Source organism: Bidens hawaiensis, unplaced genomic scaffold, assembly GCF_021521415.1.
Source record: "Bidens hawaiensis isolate Kalapana, Puna unplaced genomic scaffold, B.hawaiensis_p1.1 tig00002273_1, whole genome shotgun sequence".
NCBI lineage: Eukaryota > Viridiplantae > Streptophyta > Magnoliopsida > Asterales > Asteraceae > Bidens > Bidens hawaiensis.
The window spans coordinates 2,483,112-2,499,177 of record NW_027491121.1 but is presented as its reverse complement, the minus strand read 5'-3'; the positions used below and the strand labels follow the sequence as shown (position 1 = coordinate 2,499,177).

Sequence of the window (16,066 nt, the reverse complement as noted above, 5' to 3'; positions counted from 1 at the left end):
TACAGTTTTGTTTTTCATGCTTTACATGTATTTTAATAAATTGATTTTGGACTTTGTGTTAAAAAGCAAACATTGGATACCAAACCAAGTTTGAATCTTCCTTAACCCGAGAAATATGTTTTATATGTTACTACAGATGTATTAACAGTAATTTTATATATAAACTGTGTATCAGGATGAAATTTGGAGTATATACTTATATTTCATAATGTGTTTAATGATAACAAATTGGATCGATAAACAATAATATGAACACAAAATAATATGAAAACGATTTCTTTATTATAAACGGAATGTGTTTTGTGATGTTTACAATCAACCGGGGAGGGGTATTTATACCCTCCGGTGACGGTTATTACCGGAGACGGTTACTCCGACTGTTACTCCGTCAAGAGTCGCGACGTTTCATAAAACGTTGCACCAGTTGTATTTTACATATTTACATTATCCACACAAACTATCACCTAATTACAATTTTGGCACTAAACTATAATAACGGTATTTTCTAATAAACTTAACTGGGTCGATGATTAACTAACAATCACCCCCTTAATCTCGATCTTGTATTGCGAGGTCCTTGACACCTAGTAGTTCGCGCATCTCCATGAACTTGATTCTTGGCAATGCCTTCGTTAGTATATCTGCCTTCTGTTCCTCGCCACTAATGTGCTCCACTTCGATTTGTTGCTTCTCCACGCATTCTCGTATGAAGTGGTATTTTGTACTTATATGCTTGCTTTGCCCGTGAAACACTGGATTTTTCATCAATGCTATCGCTGACCTGTTATCCACATACAGTGTCACTTTCTCTTGCTTCCAACTAGTCAAGTCTTCTAACAATCCTTGTAACCATAATGCTTGACATGCAGCTGAGGCGGCTGCCATGAATTCAGCTTCACAAGATGATAGAGCAATTGTAGTTTGTTTCTGAGTATTCCATGCAATCGGAGCATCACAGAAATAAAATATAGTTCCAGTTGTGCTTTTTCCATCATCAATGTCCATGTTATAGCTTCAGATGGACCGTCAGAACTATTAGATTGTCCATCAAATGCGTTTTGACTATAGGTGACAAACATTGTTTCGGATGGCCTATCAAACCATTAGATGTTCCATGAAATTAACTTTTTATGTATCATACTTTCAATCTTACAACTTTTAACCGTCACAATTGACTGATTTGATCCCTTGACTTACTTAAATTTTCTCCCGTTGTCACTTTTTATGTCATTTTCTAAATAAACCCGTTCAGACTTAAACCAATGTAAAAGAACCGGTTTTTAATCGACCCGTTGCGATTAGAACCTGAATGGTTGACCCCTTTTGAAAAGCATTATTTCCGGGGGGATCGTCCCTCCAGTTTATTACGTCATCACCGATTGACGCCAAACACAAGAATCTGTTTTGAAATTAAAAAAACAAAACCCTAAATCCCCAATCAATTGTCAGAAACGCTTCCATTCTGACATGCGATCTCATCATTTCCATCTTAATTTACCTTCTGCTGCTGCTGCTGTTATAGTTAATTATTGTTAGGTTTAATTCACCTAATCAATTAACTAATCAACAATGTCTGAAGATGTGCTTCTACACTTGACTTCAAACTCCTCTAATCAATCAGACTCGTCGTTACCGTCTAAAATCGCCAAGCTGGAAGCTCGAATGGTAGGTAAAAGTAAAACCGTGTCTGCTCTCCAGGTTCCGTCTTCGGTTTGTGTTGAGTCGTTGGATTCTTCGAGTGATTCCGATGAGGATGACACGGTGAGTCTTTCGAGATTATTATGTTACTAATTTTATTATATTTTTGGTATAGTTTTTATTATGTGATTTGGGAACAATGTAGGTTAGTGAGCTCAGTGTAGAAGTTTGAAGAGGTTTATTAATTAGAAGCAATGCTAGGTTTTACGTAGATGCGAGTTCTAGTAGCACGCACGAGTAGTCCGTTTGTCATGCTAGTTAATGTTACTTATATGTTTTATTAGCTGAAGTTTTGAGCGACATAGACGTAGTGATTTCTCTCATATGCATGCCGATTGTCAAATGCTCCCGTTGGAAGCTAAATCTTGAGTGACATAGACGTAGTGATTTCTTGTAAATTGGTGCATTAAGAAGGATCATGAGATGCTATGTTTATGAAGTTGAATTGGAGCTGAAATAAGATATGCACTGGAGTATAGGAAATAGAAATGTTAAGATTTGTGTTTGTGACTGCATGTCTGCATCATGAGAAGTAAGATTGCAAGTTAGGATACGTGGAGGATGTGGGGTGACATCTTTTTAGGAGAGGAGAGTTGGACCAGGTGGGTTTGTTTGGAGAGTTATACTCTATTACTATATTTGTGTTACATATATTTATGACAGAAAATCCAGACTTGCAATGTTAGATAGACAAACCTTTTGTGCTAAAAGAATTTATAAATTAGGACAAACGAAAACATGTACAAAGATATGAAATTTCTAGGTGATATAAACCATTAATTTAACTCTTGTGCCATATGGCATCGTTACCGTTTAGGCTTTGCATTTAATCTTTAATATTCATTTCTTTGCCAGAATGGGAGAGAATTTCTCATACAAGCTAACTTTCAGAAGCGTAGAAAGCTCACGGTTGATGCTGACTCAACTGCAGCGGATCAAACTAAGGTTGATATATTGCTTGAAATTTTTAACACCAAATCATATAATGAGTCAGTGACTAATGCTAGTTGTGTTATTACAAATGCCTTTTGTCAGTTTATATTCATTAAGTTAAACTTTCATTTACTGAGTTATTTGTGGTGGTAATTTATTATAAATGCAAGTATTCTTTCCTAGAACTGATTTCAGAGTATTTTGTTAATCGTTTCATTGGAAATAATTCAGGTAGTGACAGATGCACTGCAAAAGGTTGTGAAAACTGCGGAGGTTAAAAGTGGCTCAGAGGTAAATAGGAGGAAAAAACCCCGGGGTAAGGGCATTACTACTCCAGCCAGAGGATGTGGGCCCTCAGTTAATGATCAAACAAAGATACAAAAGTCTACCTCAAATGGTCATCTTGAGAACTCACATCAACAGGTAGCATTTCTGTGCAACCATCTCATTGCTCTTGCCTGAGTACCAGTGAGAATAGACCTCTTTGTTTTATTAGTTTATGTTTATATGCTTTGTGAACCATGTTTACATCACCATTTAACAAGTTGTATCCATCCTTGTTTTGTTAGCAGAGTATAACTGTGTTTCAGGATATAAAATCTTGTTCTTTTCATCCAAAAGGACCAAAAGCAAACATATGCTTCTAGAAAGTGCATGTATGTTTGCTTTGCGCATCACGTTGAAGTAAATGCCCATATTTTTTTGCGTACATTTTAATTATTAATAAGTACACGTGGTGCCATAAATCTTGGATATCTAACTTCAGATTATTTAAAGTGGATGGCGTAAATAAAAAGATTTGGTGACATTTTTTGTTCATTTTTTTATGTGTATGTTTATATATCGGTGTCATCCTTTTTTTTTCTTTTTTTGTTTTCACCTGAAGTGTTCTTTCCTTTATTTTTTCTTTACAAAAAGGAGGAAATCACATCACTGCGTGCCCAAATAACAACACTAGAAGAGGACTTAAGAAAAGCACGCCAAGAGGCTTCAGAATATCAACATATGTGCCAGCAGTTGGAAAAGGTTTAATTGCTATTAGCTTCTTATTCAAAAATTCAGAAACTGCATTATACTTTGTCCAGTCAAACATCACTATTTATGTTTTATTGTCTTGCGCAGGACCTTAAGGAGCTTAAAAATAATGAACAGCAAGTGAAACCAAAAGTGAGCTTTTTTTCTGCCCTCGTCTCACTTTTATCATCTTGCATTTCTACAAGGATAGATTAACTTATGTCAAAATTTAATTTTAGTAGTATGGTGATTTTCTTTTTCTTTGCTAATAAGATCATCAAATATATATATTTCTTTATTGCAGAGAATGAAAGTCATATCTGATTTGCTGATATCTGTGTCTAAAGCTGAGAGACAAGAAGCAAGGATGAAAGTGAGACACGATTCTTCGAGACTTGGGAATGTGGGTGTTATCAGGTAAAAACGGCCTATTACCTCACCTTAGTTAATTAGCTGTTGACCTATCAGTTGACCAGCATACAACCGTTCTCCAGTTTAGTCAATACAGAAATCATAATCTATTACATGCAGTCATTTAAATAGTCGTATAATATATATATATGTGTGTGTGTGTGTGTGTGTGTGTGTGTTAGACTTGGTGGTTGACCAAATACAATCTATCTTTTGTCTTTTACTTTATTTGAAATGCATCTGATATTTCAATTTACTGGCTTTTTGGTGAAATTGCAGGGCTGGAACAGTCATATCTGAGACTTGGGAAGATGGGCAAGCAATTAAGGATCTTAATGCTAACCTGGTGTGTTCTATATGATGTTCATTTAATTTGAATGATTCTTTTAGGTTCACATTAAGTTTCTAGGAGAAATTAACCATAAAGTCTAGATATAATTGAAGGATCAGTTTAAATCTCCAACATGAAGCTCCATAAACCTAGGATATAATTAAATCACCAAATATATAATTAATGTGAACCATCAAACTACAAAATTATTACTCTGTTAATAATTTTACTATTGGTTCAAACTTAGAAATGGTAACTCAATAATGCTGCACGCTGCACTCAGAACATCTTTCTTGGTTGTTCAATAACCATCAGAAATTTATTGTTGTGCTAAAATTTAAAAAGTTACTGCTCCTTCTTTAAATAAATATAGTGCATTTCTTACATTCCATTTTCTTCTTTTGTAGAGGCGTTTGTTAGAATCAAGGGAGGCTGTTGAGAGACAGCGGAAGTCACTAAAGAAAAAACAGCCAGGTAAATATATTATTATTATTTTTTATTTTTCAAGTCAGTTTTCTCAAACAACCGGAATAACTAATAAATAGTCTTTAATATAGAGGATTTGGTTTAATCTCTTCTAAAACACGAAATTTTGGTCACATTCCAGTGAGAAATGCACAGTGATAGCATTATTTACATCAGCTTTACTCCATGAATTAATTTAAAAGTAGATACATAAATACATTATATTCCATGCTACTGTCAAAGCAACTATTCAGTTACCCTCTGTCCACAAGTAAAAAAACACAATTAAGAAAAGACAGATTTTAATTAGCAGAATACCTAATTTATCTTTAATTCATTAAAGATACAAGTTGACATGGACAAGGGTAAATGGGAAATTAGTAAATTATAAGTATCCATATTTGTAAACTGGCAATTATTTTGAGACAAACTAAATTAGAAATATTGACAATTCTAGGACAAGAGAAAGTATTTAAGTAAAAGGACAAGAGTATTCTGTTATTTTCTGGAGCATGAAAAATAATACTTCTGTTCTAACCATGTTTTAATCCATTAATTTCTCTTTAAAGATAAAGGCGATGGAACTGAAGCTGAATTAGGACTCTCAGAAGAAGATATCATCATCCAGGATGAAATTTACAAATCCCGTCTCGCCAGCATCAAGCGTGTAAGTTCCTTTACTTGTGCAATATTCTTCATACTTTCTAAGTTATGAAAATATTAATTTAAGTTGATATATAACAGGAAGAGGAAACCTATGTGCGTGAAAGAGACCGATATGAATTAGAAAAGGGACGACTCATACGTGAAATGAAACGTATAAGGGATGAAGACGGTTCTCGGTTCAATAATTATCAGATCTTGAATCATCGATACGCCCTCCTAAATCTTCTCGGGAAAGGAGGATTCAGTGAGGTGTACAAGGTTAGATCTTTAATTTGTTATTTAATTATAAGACGTTTACTCGAGTCTTTTGAGTTCTTTTCATGATTTGTTACACATTCACATGTGAATAAACCTATCTGCAGTTATTTGAATCTACAACTTTTTTTTGTCAGGCATTTGATTTGGTAGAGTATCGATACGTTGCATGTAAGCTTCATGGTTTAAATGCCAATTGGAGTGAGGATAAAAAGCAAAGTTATATACGTCACGCTATACGTGAATATAATATTCATAAGACCTTAGTACACCATCACATTGTTCGGCTATGGGACATCTTTGAGATAGATCAAAATACTTTTTGCACAATTTTGGAGTATTGCAGCGGTATGTATATGTATCCTATCCTTTTTATCCATATAATTTAGTGTAAGTTTTTGTATGATTTCATTTCATTGTTGATTGTAAATACAGGTAAAGATCTTGACGCTGTTCTTAAAGCGACACCTGTATTGCCAGAAAGAGAAGCTAGGATAATTATTTTTCAGATATTTCAAGGACTTATTTACTTGAACAAAAGAAACCAGAGGATTATTCATTATGATTTGAAGCCCGGAAATGTTCTTTTTGATGAATTTGGAGTTGCAAAAGTCACTGATTTTGGTCTTAGCAAGATTGTGGAAGATGATGTTGGATCCCAAGGCATGGAACTTACATCTCAGGGAGCTGGAACGTATTGGTGAGTGTCCCTCATACCTGATTACGCCCTCTGTTTGACTTTTCAAAGTCAAACCTGCTATTTACCTACTATGAACTCTTTCTTATCCCTTATTATTATGACCTCAGGTACCTCCCTCCAGAATGCTTTGAGCTAAGTAAGATTCCTCTTATTTCATCAAAGGTCAGTGATACTTTATTCATTCAGATTTTAAAAAAATAAAATTATTTGCATATTTAACTAAGCAATGATCTTTTTTTTTTTTTTTTTATTTTGGAAAATAGGTTGATGTATGGTCAGCTGGTATACTTTTGTACCAAATGCTTTTTGGTAAACGCCCTTTCGGTCATGACCAAACACAAGAACGCATATTGCGTGAAGACACCATAATTAAAGCCCGAAAAGTAGAGTTTCCTACTAGACCTTCTGTCTCTAGTGAAGCAAAAGTAAGTTCCTCAACCTGTTTATTATTCTATTTTTAAATTTTGTTACTATTTTCTTCTATAATGTATTATTTTTATTTGCAGGAGTTTATTAGGAGGTGCTTAACTTATAACCAAGAAGACCGACCCGATGTGTTAACAATTGCTCAAGATCCCTACCTCATATATTCCAAGAAATAAACAACACGTAATGAAGAAGAAGATGGAATTTCCTGTTGTTGATTATTTAATTCCACTGATTTTGTGGTTATGAAATCAGATCAGGTGATTTTGAAGGTGGCGGTGGTGGATTTGTAGAGAGAGATTGTATACTTTTATATTCTTTTAGAGCATTCTCATCCGGATCTCCATCCCTATCTTTATAATTATACTATAAAACACTACATTTCTTTTTCCTGCTTAATTAAATAATATTACTTTATACATTTATCATTACAGTTTTTTCTCTCCTTTACTCACAACCAATTCAACAAATATTAAAAAAATAAATAGGGACAAACAAAGTTTCTCCAAATTTACAAAAAATTACTACATTTTCTCTCTCCACCCTATAATTTACACTCACAACTAGACGTGCACAAATCGGGTTCAACTCGAAAACCCGAACCGGTTCGAAACCGGTTTTTTCACACCGGGTTGTAAAATGGAACCGGTTCCAATCAAGAACCGGTTCGGTTCCCGACCCGAACCGATGCCCAGATATGCTAACTTTTAAGAACCGGGTAGGGTATGAACCGGAACCGGTTTTTACGTAAAAACCGATTCCACCGGTTTTTTTTGAAATTTAAATATTATAGCCGTTAGGAACCGGTTCCAACGGCTAAATAGCCGTTTTTGACCGTTGGAACCGGTTTTTTAACTACAAATAGGTTATTTTCTTACTATAAATAACAAGGTTTGTTTGTGTACTTGTTAAACCAATTCCAAAACTATAAAACACACTCCAAACCACAATTAACCTTAAACCGACAACAAATGGCAACTAATGATGACGTTGTTATGGTGATCGAAACAACAAGATGCCCCGATGTTTGGGTTCATTACGATTTGTGTCTCATGACCGACTCACATGAGTTGGCACGTTGCAAATATTGCTCGAAGTTTCTTAAAGCATGGTCCAACTCGACATTACGAAAACATACGAATAAGTATTGTCGAGAGAAAAGAAGGTTGGAAGCTAAAAAAACGGAAGTGGGAGAGTCGTCCGGCTCTACAACCCAAAAATAAGTATTCCCGGATTAAAACGACGGACTTTGTTTTTTATGTTTTAGTTGTTATGTTTAGTATCGTTTATGTTTTAATAATGTTTGTAATAGTTATTTTTTAAATAAATAAAGTGTTCGTCGTTATTAAAAAAGTAACAAAAATTAATCATGAGTAACAAAAGTAATTATAATAAAACAAATCAAAACTAAATATTAGTTGAACAAGTTACAAATAATTTTACCAAAACAAATAATTACAACTCTTCTTCGTCTTCATTCTCGTCTTCACCCTCGTCTTCGTTATCGGAAGAAACCCCGTCCTCCGCCTCCTCATCATGAATATGACGCTCTATTGGTATTTCGTCTTCAAAGTTCGCCTTGTGTTGTACACGATCCACCGCATCCAAATGGTCCTTTAGGCAAATGCAAACCTCTAGAGACTCGGGAGTTAGTTTTGTTCTTCGCATAGATAACACCCTCCCACTAAGAGAAAAAACCGATTCGGAAGCAACCGTTGAGGCTTGTACGGCAAGCAAATCACGAGCCATGGCGGATAGAATGGGAAATTCGTTATGTTTACCTTTCCACCAAGCCAACAAATCAATATTGCGAATTTCGTCGACCGTTGCGTCCTCAACATAGTTTGCTCCACTATATCGACCAAGTTCGCTACTTGGTGTGTTTCCTCTTTGCCTCTTAGATGCCGATTCACGAATCCCATTCATCAAGTTTATAAGTGGGTCATTGCACGGCCTACTAGTTGTTGTTTTTTTCACAAAAGACGATCTCGTGCTTGGACCATACATTTGAAAATAATGGTCATAAAGGTCTTGAAGGTTTTTGTTGAATTTGTCATTCGCTTCCGTCGACAACTTCGGGTCAATCTCGTGCATACCTAAGTTGTCGAATATTTCCTCAATCGTTGTTTCAACCCCATTAACATTCCAATAGGGGTTTAATGCGGCGGCACAAGTAAAGACCGGCGATATGTTTTCAAAATATTTTATGAACTTTTCTTTCATCACCGCAACAATATTTTCGAAGAGTTTGTTCTTCTCCGCAAAGCTTTTAAAAACACAAGACATATAGTACAATTCTTGCAAAACCCAACAACTAGTAGGGTAATAGACTCCCGATAATTTTGTTGTTGACTTTTTGAACACGTCAAGATACTCCAACAAATAACCGACTTGGACCCAAACACTTTCCGGAAACATATCGGCCTCGCGTTCTTCAACAAGATTGTTATGAAAAGCTTGTAAAGTTTGGCGTTGGGCAAAAGCACACTTTAACATATGACAAGTTGAGTTCCAACGGGTTGGAACGTCCCAATTCGGCCCCAAATACTTTCTTTCAACCGACTTGCAATAGTTCTTATATTCAAGATGTCTTCTTTTACCACTTTTGAAGACATCTTGTAACATAAGTCTAAAGTATTTTAAATCATCACAAATGTTTTCATTGTCAAGACCTATTTGAACAACCAAGTTGATGATATGTGCAACACATCGGACATGAAAAAAATCCCCGAAACAAGGTGGTGAATATTTAATGATAAATTTTTCAGCCGCCTTAGTATTGTTTGAAGCGTTGTCAAACGAAATCGAAAATATTTTATTTCTCAAGTTGTAAGTCGTTATAACTTCATCAAGTAATTCAAACAATTTTTCGGCGGTATGTGGGAACGGGAAGTTTTCAAAAGCGATGGTGCGTTTCATCAATTGCCATGTCACCGGATCAACCCAATGAGCGGTGACACATATGTATGATTCGGGCAACCCGTGTGGTGCCGACCAAACATCGGTAGTTAAACTAACCATGGCTTCTAAAGAATGAAAAGACTCGATTAACTCTTTTTTAGCACACTCCCACAACCTGATACAATGACGTCTTAAGGTAGTACGACTTACATGTGTGTATCTCGGTTGTAGAGTTTCGTGAATCAACGACGTCAACTCCGGGTCATCAAAGTGGTTAAACGGCAAACCTCGTTGAATAACGAACTTTGCCATTCTATCTTGAACTTGAGTCGTGTTGTAACGAAATAGTGTACCATCTTTACCCAAGTCAATTTGATCGGTCGTGCCAATCCCTTTCAACGCCTTGCAATATGGCTTCTCGATGTGCTTTCTCAAAGTAGAGTTGGAATCGTGCTTTAATATTGAACCACATAGTTTGCAACGAGCCTTTTGATAACCTTCGTCATCCACAATCAAATCCCAATTCTTCCATATGTCTTGGTTGCGGTTATGGTTGACTACCGTAACAACCCTTGGGTCCTCCGTAACAGGAACGGGGGCAACAAAAGCACTCTTCTTAGCCTTCTTGTTAGTTTTTTTGATGGGTGCCATAATAATATTTAGTTGGATGGTCGGGTAAAGGAACGGGTTTGCTAAAGGAGTAGTATTTTAGTTTGTTTTTGAGTTTGGTGGTGAAACAAGTGGTGGAAACAAGTTATATATAGGTTTGGGCATCAAAAACCGGTTCCAACGGCTATATTACCGTTGGAACCGGTTCCAACGGATCTATTGTCTCAAAAACCGGTTCCAACGGCTATATTACCGTTGGAACCGGTTCCAACGGCTAATTGGTGTCTAAAAAACCGGTTCCAACGGCTATATTACCGTTGGAACCGGTTCCAATGGCTAGTTTGACTTTTGTTTGACCCTTCAAAAAAAACCCGTCGGAACCGGTTTTTCCAGGTACGAACCGAACCGGTTCCAATTAAGAACCGGGTTGGAACTGATACTGACATACAAATAGGAGAACCGGGTACGATTTTCGGGTACAAAAATACCCAAACCGGGTATTGTACCAACCGGGTTGGAACTGGAACCGGTTCCGGTTCGGTTCCACCAGTTAGGTTCCGGAACCGGTTTTTTTGTGCACGTCTACTCACAACCACTCAAAACTTCACCCTATAATTTACAAACCATCCTCACAATAATATAGAGAATGGGTTGGGAATGCTCTTAATGATGTTTTTAATATATGGGTAAAAATACTAATTTGCCCTCATGTGCAAGTCACATGACCTGACTTAACGAAAAAATCTAACTAGGTTAGGGCTAAAGGACAAACGTTGTTAGATTTATAAACGTAAATGATAAAATATATCACTTTTAAAGATAAAGGACATGAGTGAAATTTAATGCAAACATAAATGACAATATCTGTAATTTTGTCTAAATTTCATATCAAGTAACCACACATCCATGGCTTGTGATTGACTGATTGTCAATCCATCTCCAACTTTATCTGGCAAGCATGACGTACAAATGTTTATGCAGTTCCCGTCTGAATGTGATGTTTAAGTAATCACACATCCATTGCTTGTCTATTGTTCTAACTATTAACTATGATACATAGATATTTCTAGGGGAGTCAATTCCTGACACGACCCGAAATCCGATACGAAAAAATATAGGTTTTGGGTCGACTGACAATGAAATCCGACACGAAAAAATATAGGTTTTGGGTCGACTGACACGACCATTTTTCTTAAACAGGTAAACTCGAACCCGACACGTTTAAAAAATGGGTTAACCCGAACCCAACCCGTTAAAAAGTGGGTTGACTTGTTATTAACCTTTCTAAGAATTTTAGAGAAGTTAGTATTTTGATTTTAGAGATAAAAAGTTTTAAATTTTAAAATTAAATACTTAGATTTCTTATTATCATACATCAATAACTTATATAAGTAAAATTTATTTATTTTTAAACTAATTTTATCTACTTTTAACTTCCAAAATTTTTATTTAATTAGTTCTAACTCTCTATTATCTCTGATTATTTAATTTGTTTGTTTTTATTTTGAACTAAATATGTGAAAATAAGTTTGTTAATTGAGAATGAGAGATAAATACAAAAAAAAAAAACAATTAGGCTATGCGTAGTGGAGGGGCTACAAATGGGAGCGAATTGTGACACGTGGCGCCCAGTCAGCAAGTAGTGAAAATTTGTTTTTGGGGTGTAATGGTGTAGGGGCTACAAATTGGGCTCACATTATCTTTTTTTATTATTTTCTTTTTATAATTAAACTAAACAAATAAAAACCAATTTATTTAAATAATTAAATAAAAATGCATTAAAATTAAAAATAAATACAAAAAAAATACATAACTAAAAAAATACATAACTAAAAATTAAAAAAATACATAACTAAAAAAATACTAATATCCATAATATTCGCGCATTTTTTCAATTCGTTATCGTTGCAATAATGCGGCCTCTTCGTGCAACCCAACCGCTTTGAGGGATTCGTATTCTTTACTCATTTCCCGCAATTTCAACAAAGCGACAATCTTTTCGTGTTGTTTGTTGGTTTCTTTCATGGCATCGTTGAATTCCTCGACGCACTTTTCGTGTTTTTTGATAATTTCTCTCATGGTATGGGTGAGTTCCACGGAATTCGGTTGGTTCGGGTTGTTTCTAGGATTCATTTTGCTAGATTTTTTAAGAAGGCGTATGTTTATATAGATGTGAAATGGAGAAGAAGGATATGAAATGGATATGAAGGTTTATGTTTATATAGATGTGAAATGGAGAAGAAGGATATGAAATGGATATGAAGGTTTATGTTTATATAGATATATAAATATATTGTTTTAATTAAACTTTTTTTATTGTTGACCGTTGTTAAACAGTCAAATTATTAAAATATATTATTTTTAAACAACTTGGGCGACAATAACAATACGCCCTTGCCCCTTTTCGCCCAAAAATCGACCGGGGGGGGGGGGTGTTCTAAACACATTTCGCCCCTTTTCGCCTTAACCCACGCCCCACTACACATTGCCTTAGATCTATCACAAATTATTAAAATGTTTTATATAATTAGAGTAATTAATTGTTTAACTTATTACTAAGTCACTAGGTATTACTCAAATACGTATATGAACGTAAAATGAGTTGACCCGAAACAAAACACGAACACGACACAAATTTAAATGTGTTGACACGACATGAATAAATATATGGGTTGGATTTGGGTTGAAAAATCTCAACCCGACACGATTGACACTCGTAGATATTTAAGTGACCGCACAAGCGAGACCATGATTTATTTTCATGGAGGGTGAGAGAGGATTAACCATAATTTTATGTCTATTGTCTTAAAGTTCCCATTTTATATATTGTGACTAATCAAATAAAATAAACGTAATTTAAGAAAGTCAGCTTCTGATTAGAGTCTGATAAATGAAGTGATGAGAATCGTACCTGAACCGCAACGCAACGTTTGCTTCTTTATCACATGGTGGGTGGAAGCAGTTGGTCACCAATCGCACTCCCCCTTTATTCACTTTTTTCTTACTTAAATCATTTTTACTCAACGGTCACTCCTTCCAACAACTTCCTCCAAGATGTTATTTTTTCAACTATTGTTAACCTTTATTATATTTTAACGTTAATATTAACGTAGTTTTTGTTTCATGTGACATATGTTCGATTCATGTTCTCAACATTTAGTTTCAGAGGCATCAGAGTGATGATAGGAGACTAGACGAGGAGGTGGTTTTCACTAGTTGGATCCTTAAACTGCACGAGTTTTATGTACCGCACAGTCATGTCATTGGGCGAGTGTTCACGGGCGTTGGCCTTGGGTGAGAGTTTTTTTGGATCAAAAGACGGGTGTATCTCCATATGATGAATTTAGTCCGAGCCTATTTGGAGAATTCATTGGCAGACAAAAAAAAATGTTACATCATATGTATTTGAATATGTAATCTGACTCATTTTCTAACAAAAAATAAAGCGGATCATTATAAAAAGTAATACATGATTAACACATTTTAAGGAGATTCATATATACAATATACGTGCAAACTACTATTTCTAAAATTTGATAAAAATAAAAGGTAAAATATGCCTACTGTATACCAACTCATAGAAAAAAGGCGAGAGCAACACCTTCTATTTTAGCAAGTTCCAAAATAAACATATTACATTTTGCTTTCTGAAATTAATATTATTCAATTCTATATATTTTTCAATAAATGGCTCTAAATCATAAGATATGAAATATATTAAATACATTATAATTAATTAGTGTATATACACACATTTTCTTATATCTAATCATATATCATTTCAAACCGGTGTTCATACGATGGACCAAATGTATTATAGTTTGATCAAATATGGTCAGGACGACCGATATTGACCAAACAGTCATTCTAACAAATAACTTTCGAAATTTATCGTTCTAACCAATAACTTTTAAACGACCGTTTAATGACATGAAATAAGATGCGAGTTGTGTAGGTATAGCATGACCCATTAATAAATTGTTTGGTAAAATACTAGCAAACACTATTCAATTACACGTGTATATATATATATATATATGATTACTTATATCTCACTCCCACCTAAAGCTTACCAAGAGTTCAAAACACTTCTCACCGGAACCACCACCATGTCCGCCAAAGACGGCTGCCGCCGCCACCACGAATACGAACGCCGTAAATTCTACTACCGCATAACCGCCGTCATTACCGCCTTAACCATCATAATCCTCTTCACAATCCTTCTCATTTACCTCATCCTCCGCCCCACAAAGCCCACATTCACCCTCCAAGACATCACACTCTACACCTTCAACATCTCCACTACCCTCACCACCAACCTCCAAATCACCATCTCATCCCGAAACCCGAACGCCCGAATCGGAATCTACTACGACAAACTCGACGTGTACGCCTCCTACCGCAACCAACAGATCACACTGCCAACAATGCTCCCGCCAGCGTACCAAGGCCATAAGGACGTGTCCGTATGGTCTCCGTACCTGTACGGGACCCAGGTCCCCGTGGCCCCGTACCTGGCGGTCTCGTTGGCAGAAGACGAGACCGCTGGGACCGTTCTGGTTAACGTCAGGGCCACCGGGCGGGTCAGATGGAGAGTTGGGACGTTTGTTTCGACCGCGTACCGGTTGAATGTGAACTGCCCGGCGTATATTACGTTTGGGAATAAGAATGATGGCTATGTGGTTGGTCCTGCTGTGAAGTATCAGCTGCTTGAAGGCTGTAATGTGGATGTTTAAGCCTTAAGGTTACATATTGTTTTTATACTTTTGTAGTATTATGAAAATGATTTTAATCTTTAGTGCTATTTTAAGGTGACATATTATCAATATAAAGTATTATTTTGTATTGCCGGGATTTTAAAGAATTTAAATATTAACGGCTTCGTATTTAACTATTAAGAAGTGGTGTTAAGTGTTTGTGGGAAGGTTTATAAAAAGGGATAATTTGTGGTTTTGGTGAAGTTCACTGTTGTAGAAATCGTTAGTCTGGTGGTGGGTCAGAGACTAGTGTTTATTCTGGATTAATTGAGATTAGCCCAGATTAGTCGATGACCTAATTAATATTAATCAGTGATTAATCGATGCTTAGTAGGGATTTTTACAACCATGACCATGGTCAGGTTAATGCTCCAATATAGCCACAACCAAAGTTGTTGGTTTTAACAATGGTAAGGTCCGATTTTTGATTTTGGCAACAAATTCTACGCAAAACCGCTAACTACGGTTTTAGGAAGCGATCACACCTTAGGTATATGTCCGTAGTTAGATACATTACATTAAAAATCACTAGGTAAACTATATTATAAGTAAACCATTGTTTGATTACACATTATTTACTTATTTTTTTTAAATGCAACATAACCACAAATTCAAGTACAATTCATGTCTTCCGTTACTTAAATTAAAACTCCTAATTTACTTTTTAAAGTAATACCTAATATATAATCTTATCTTAAATATATATATAAACGAAACTTCCTCACATTCTCAAGCTACCAGATTAATTTATTTATAAATGAAGATTTCTCGTGCATTTGACCCAAATTTATGAGTATGAGTCTCACCAAACCTAGAGAGAATGGATAACCCGTTGAATGAGGTGTTCACATTTAATGAGAATGAATCTCATTTAATTTAATGAGAACAAATTCACATTTA

The 16,066-nt window shown here is 35.5% G+C and overlaps 1 protein-coding gene and 1 pseudogene across 1 annotated transcript; both read left to right on the top strand.

Moving 5' to 3' along the window:
- Positions 1-1,359: 1,359 nt before the first annotated feature.
- On the top strand, positions 1,360-7,091 carry LOC143614500 (serine/threonine-protein kinase TOUSLED-like). Its single transcript, XM_077087924.1, has 15 exons — positions 1,360-1,761; positions 2,554-2,643; positions 2,863-3,054; positions 3,550-3,657; positions 3,754-3,798; positions 3,950-4,062; positions 4,336-4,402; positions 4,795-4,861; positions 5,422-5,519; positions 5,597-5,776; positions 5,911-6,121; positions 6,209-6,473; positions 6,581-6,635; positions 6,737-6,898; positions 6,980-7,091. Exons 1-15 carry the CDS (start codon positions 1,570-1,572, stop codon positions 7,073-7,075), a joined length of 1,941 nt encoding a protein of 646 aa, XP_076944039.1. The 5' UTR covers positions 1,360-1,569; the 3' UTR covers positions 7,076-7,091.
- Positions 7,092-14,515: 7,424 nt separating this feature from the next.
- Positions 14,516-15,199, top strand: LOC143613984 (NDR1/HIN1-like protein 1 pseudogene; annotated as a pseudogene).
- Positions 15,200-16,066: the final 867 nt, after the last annotated feature.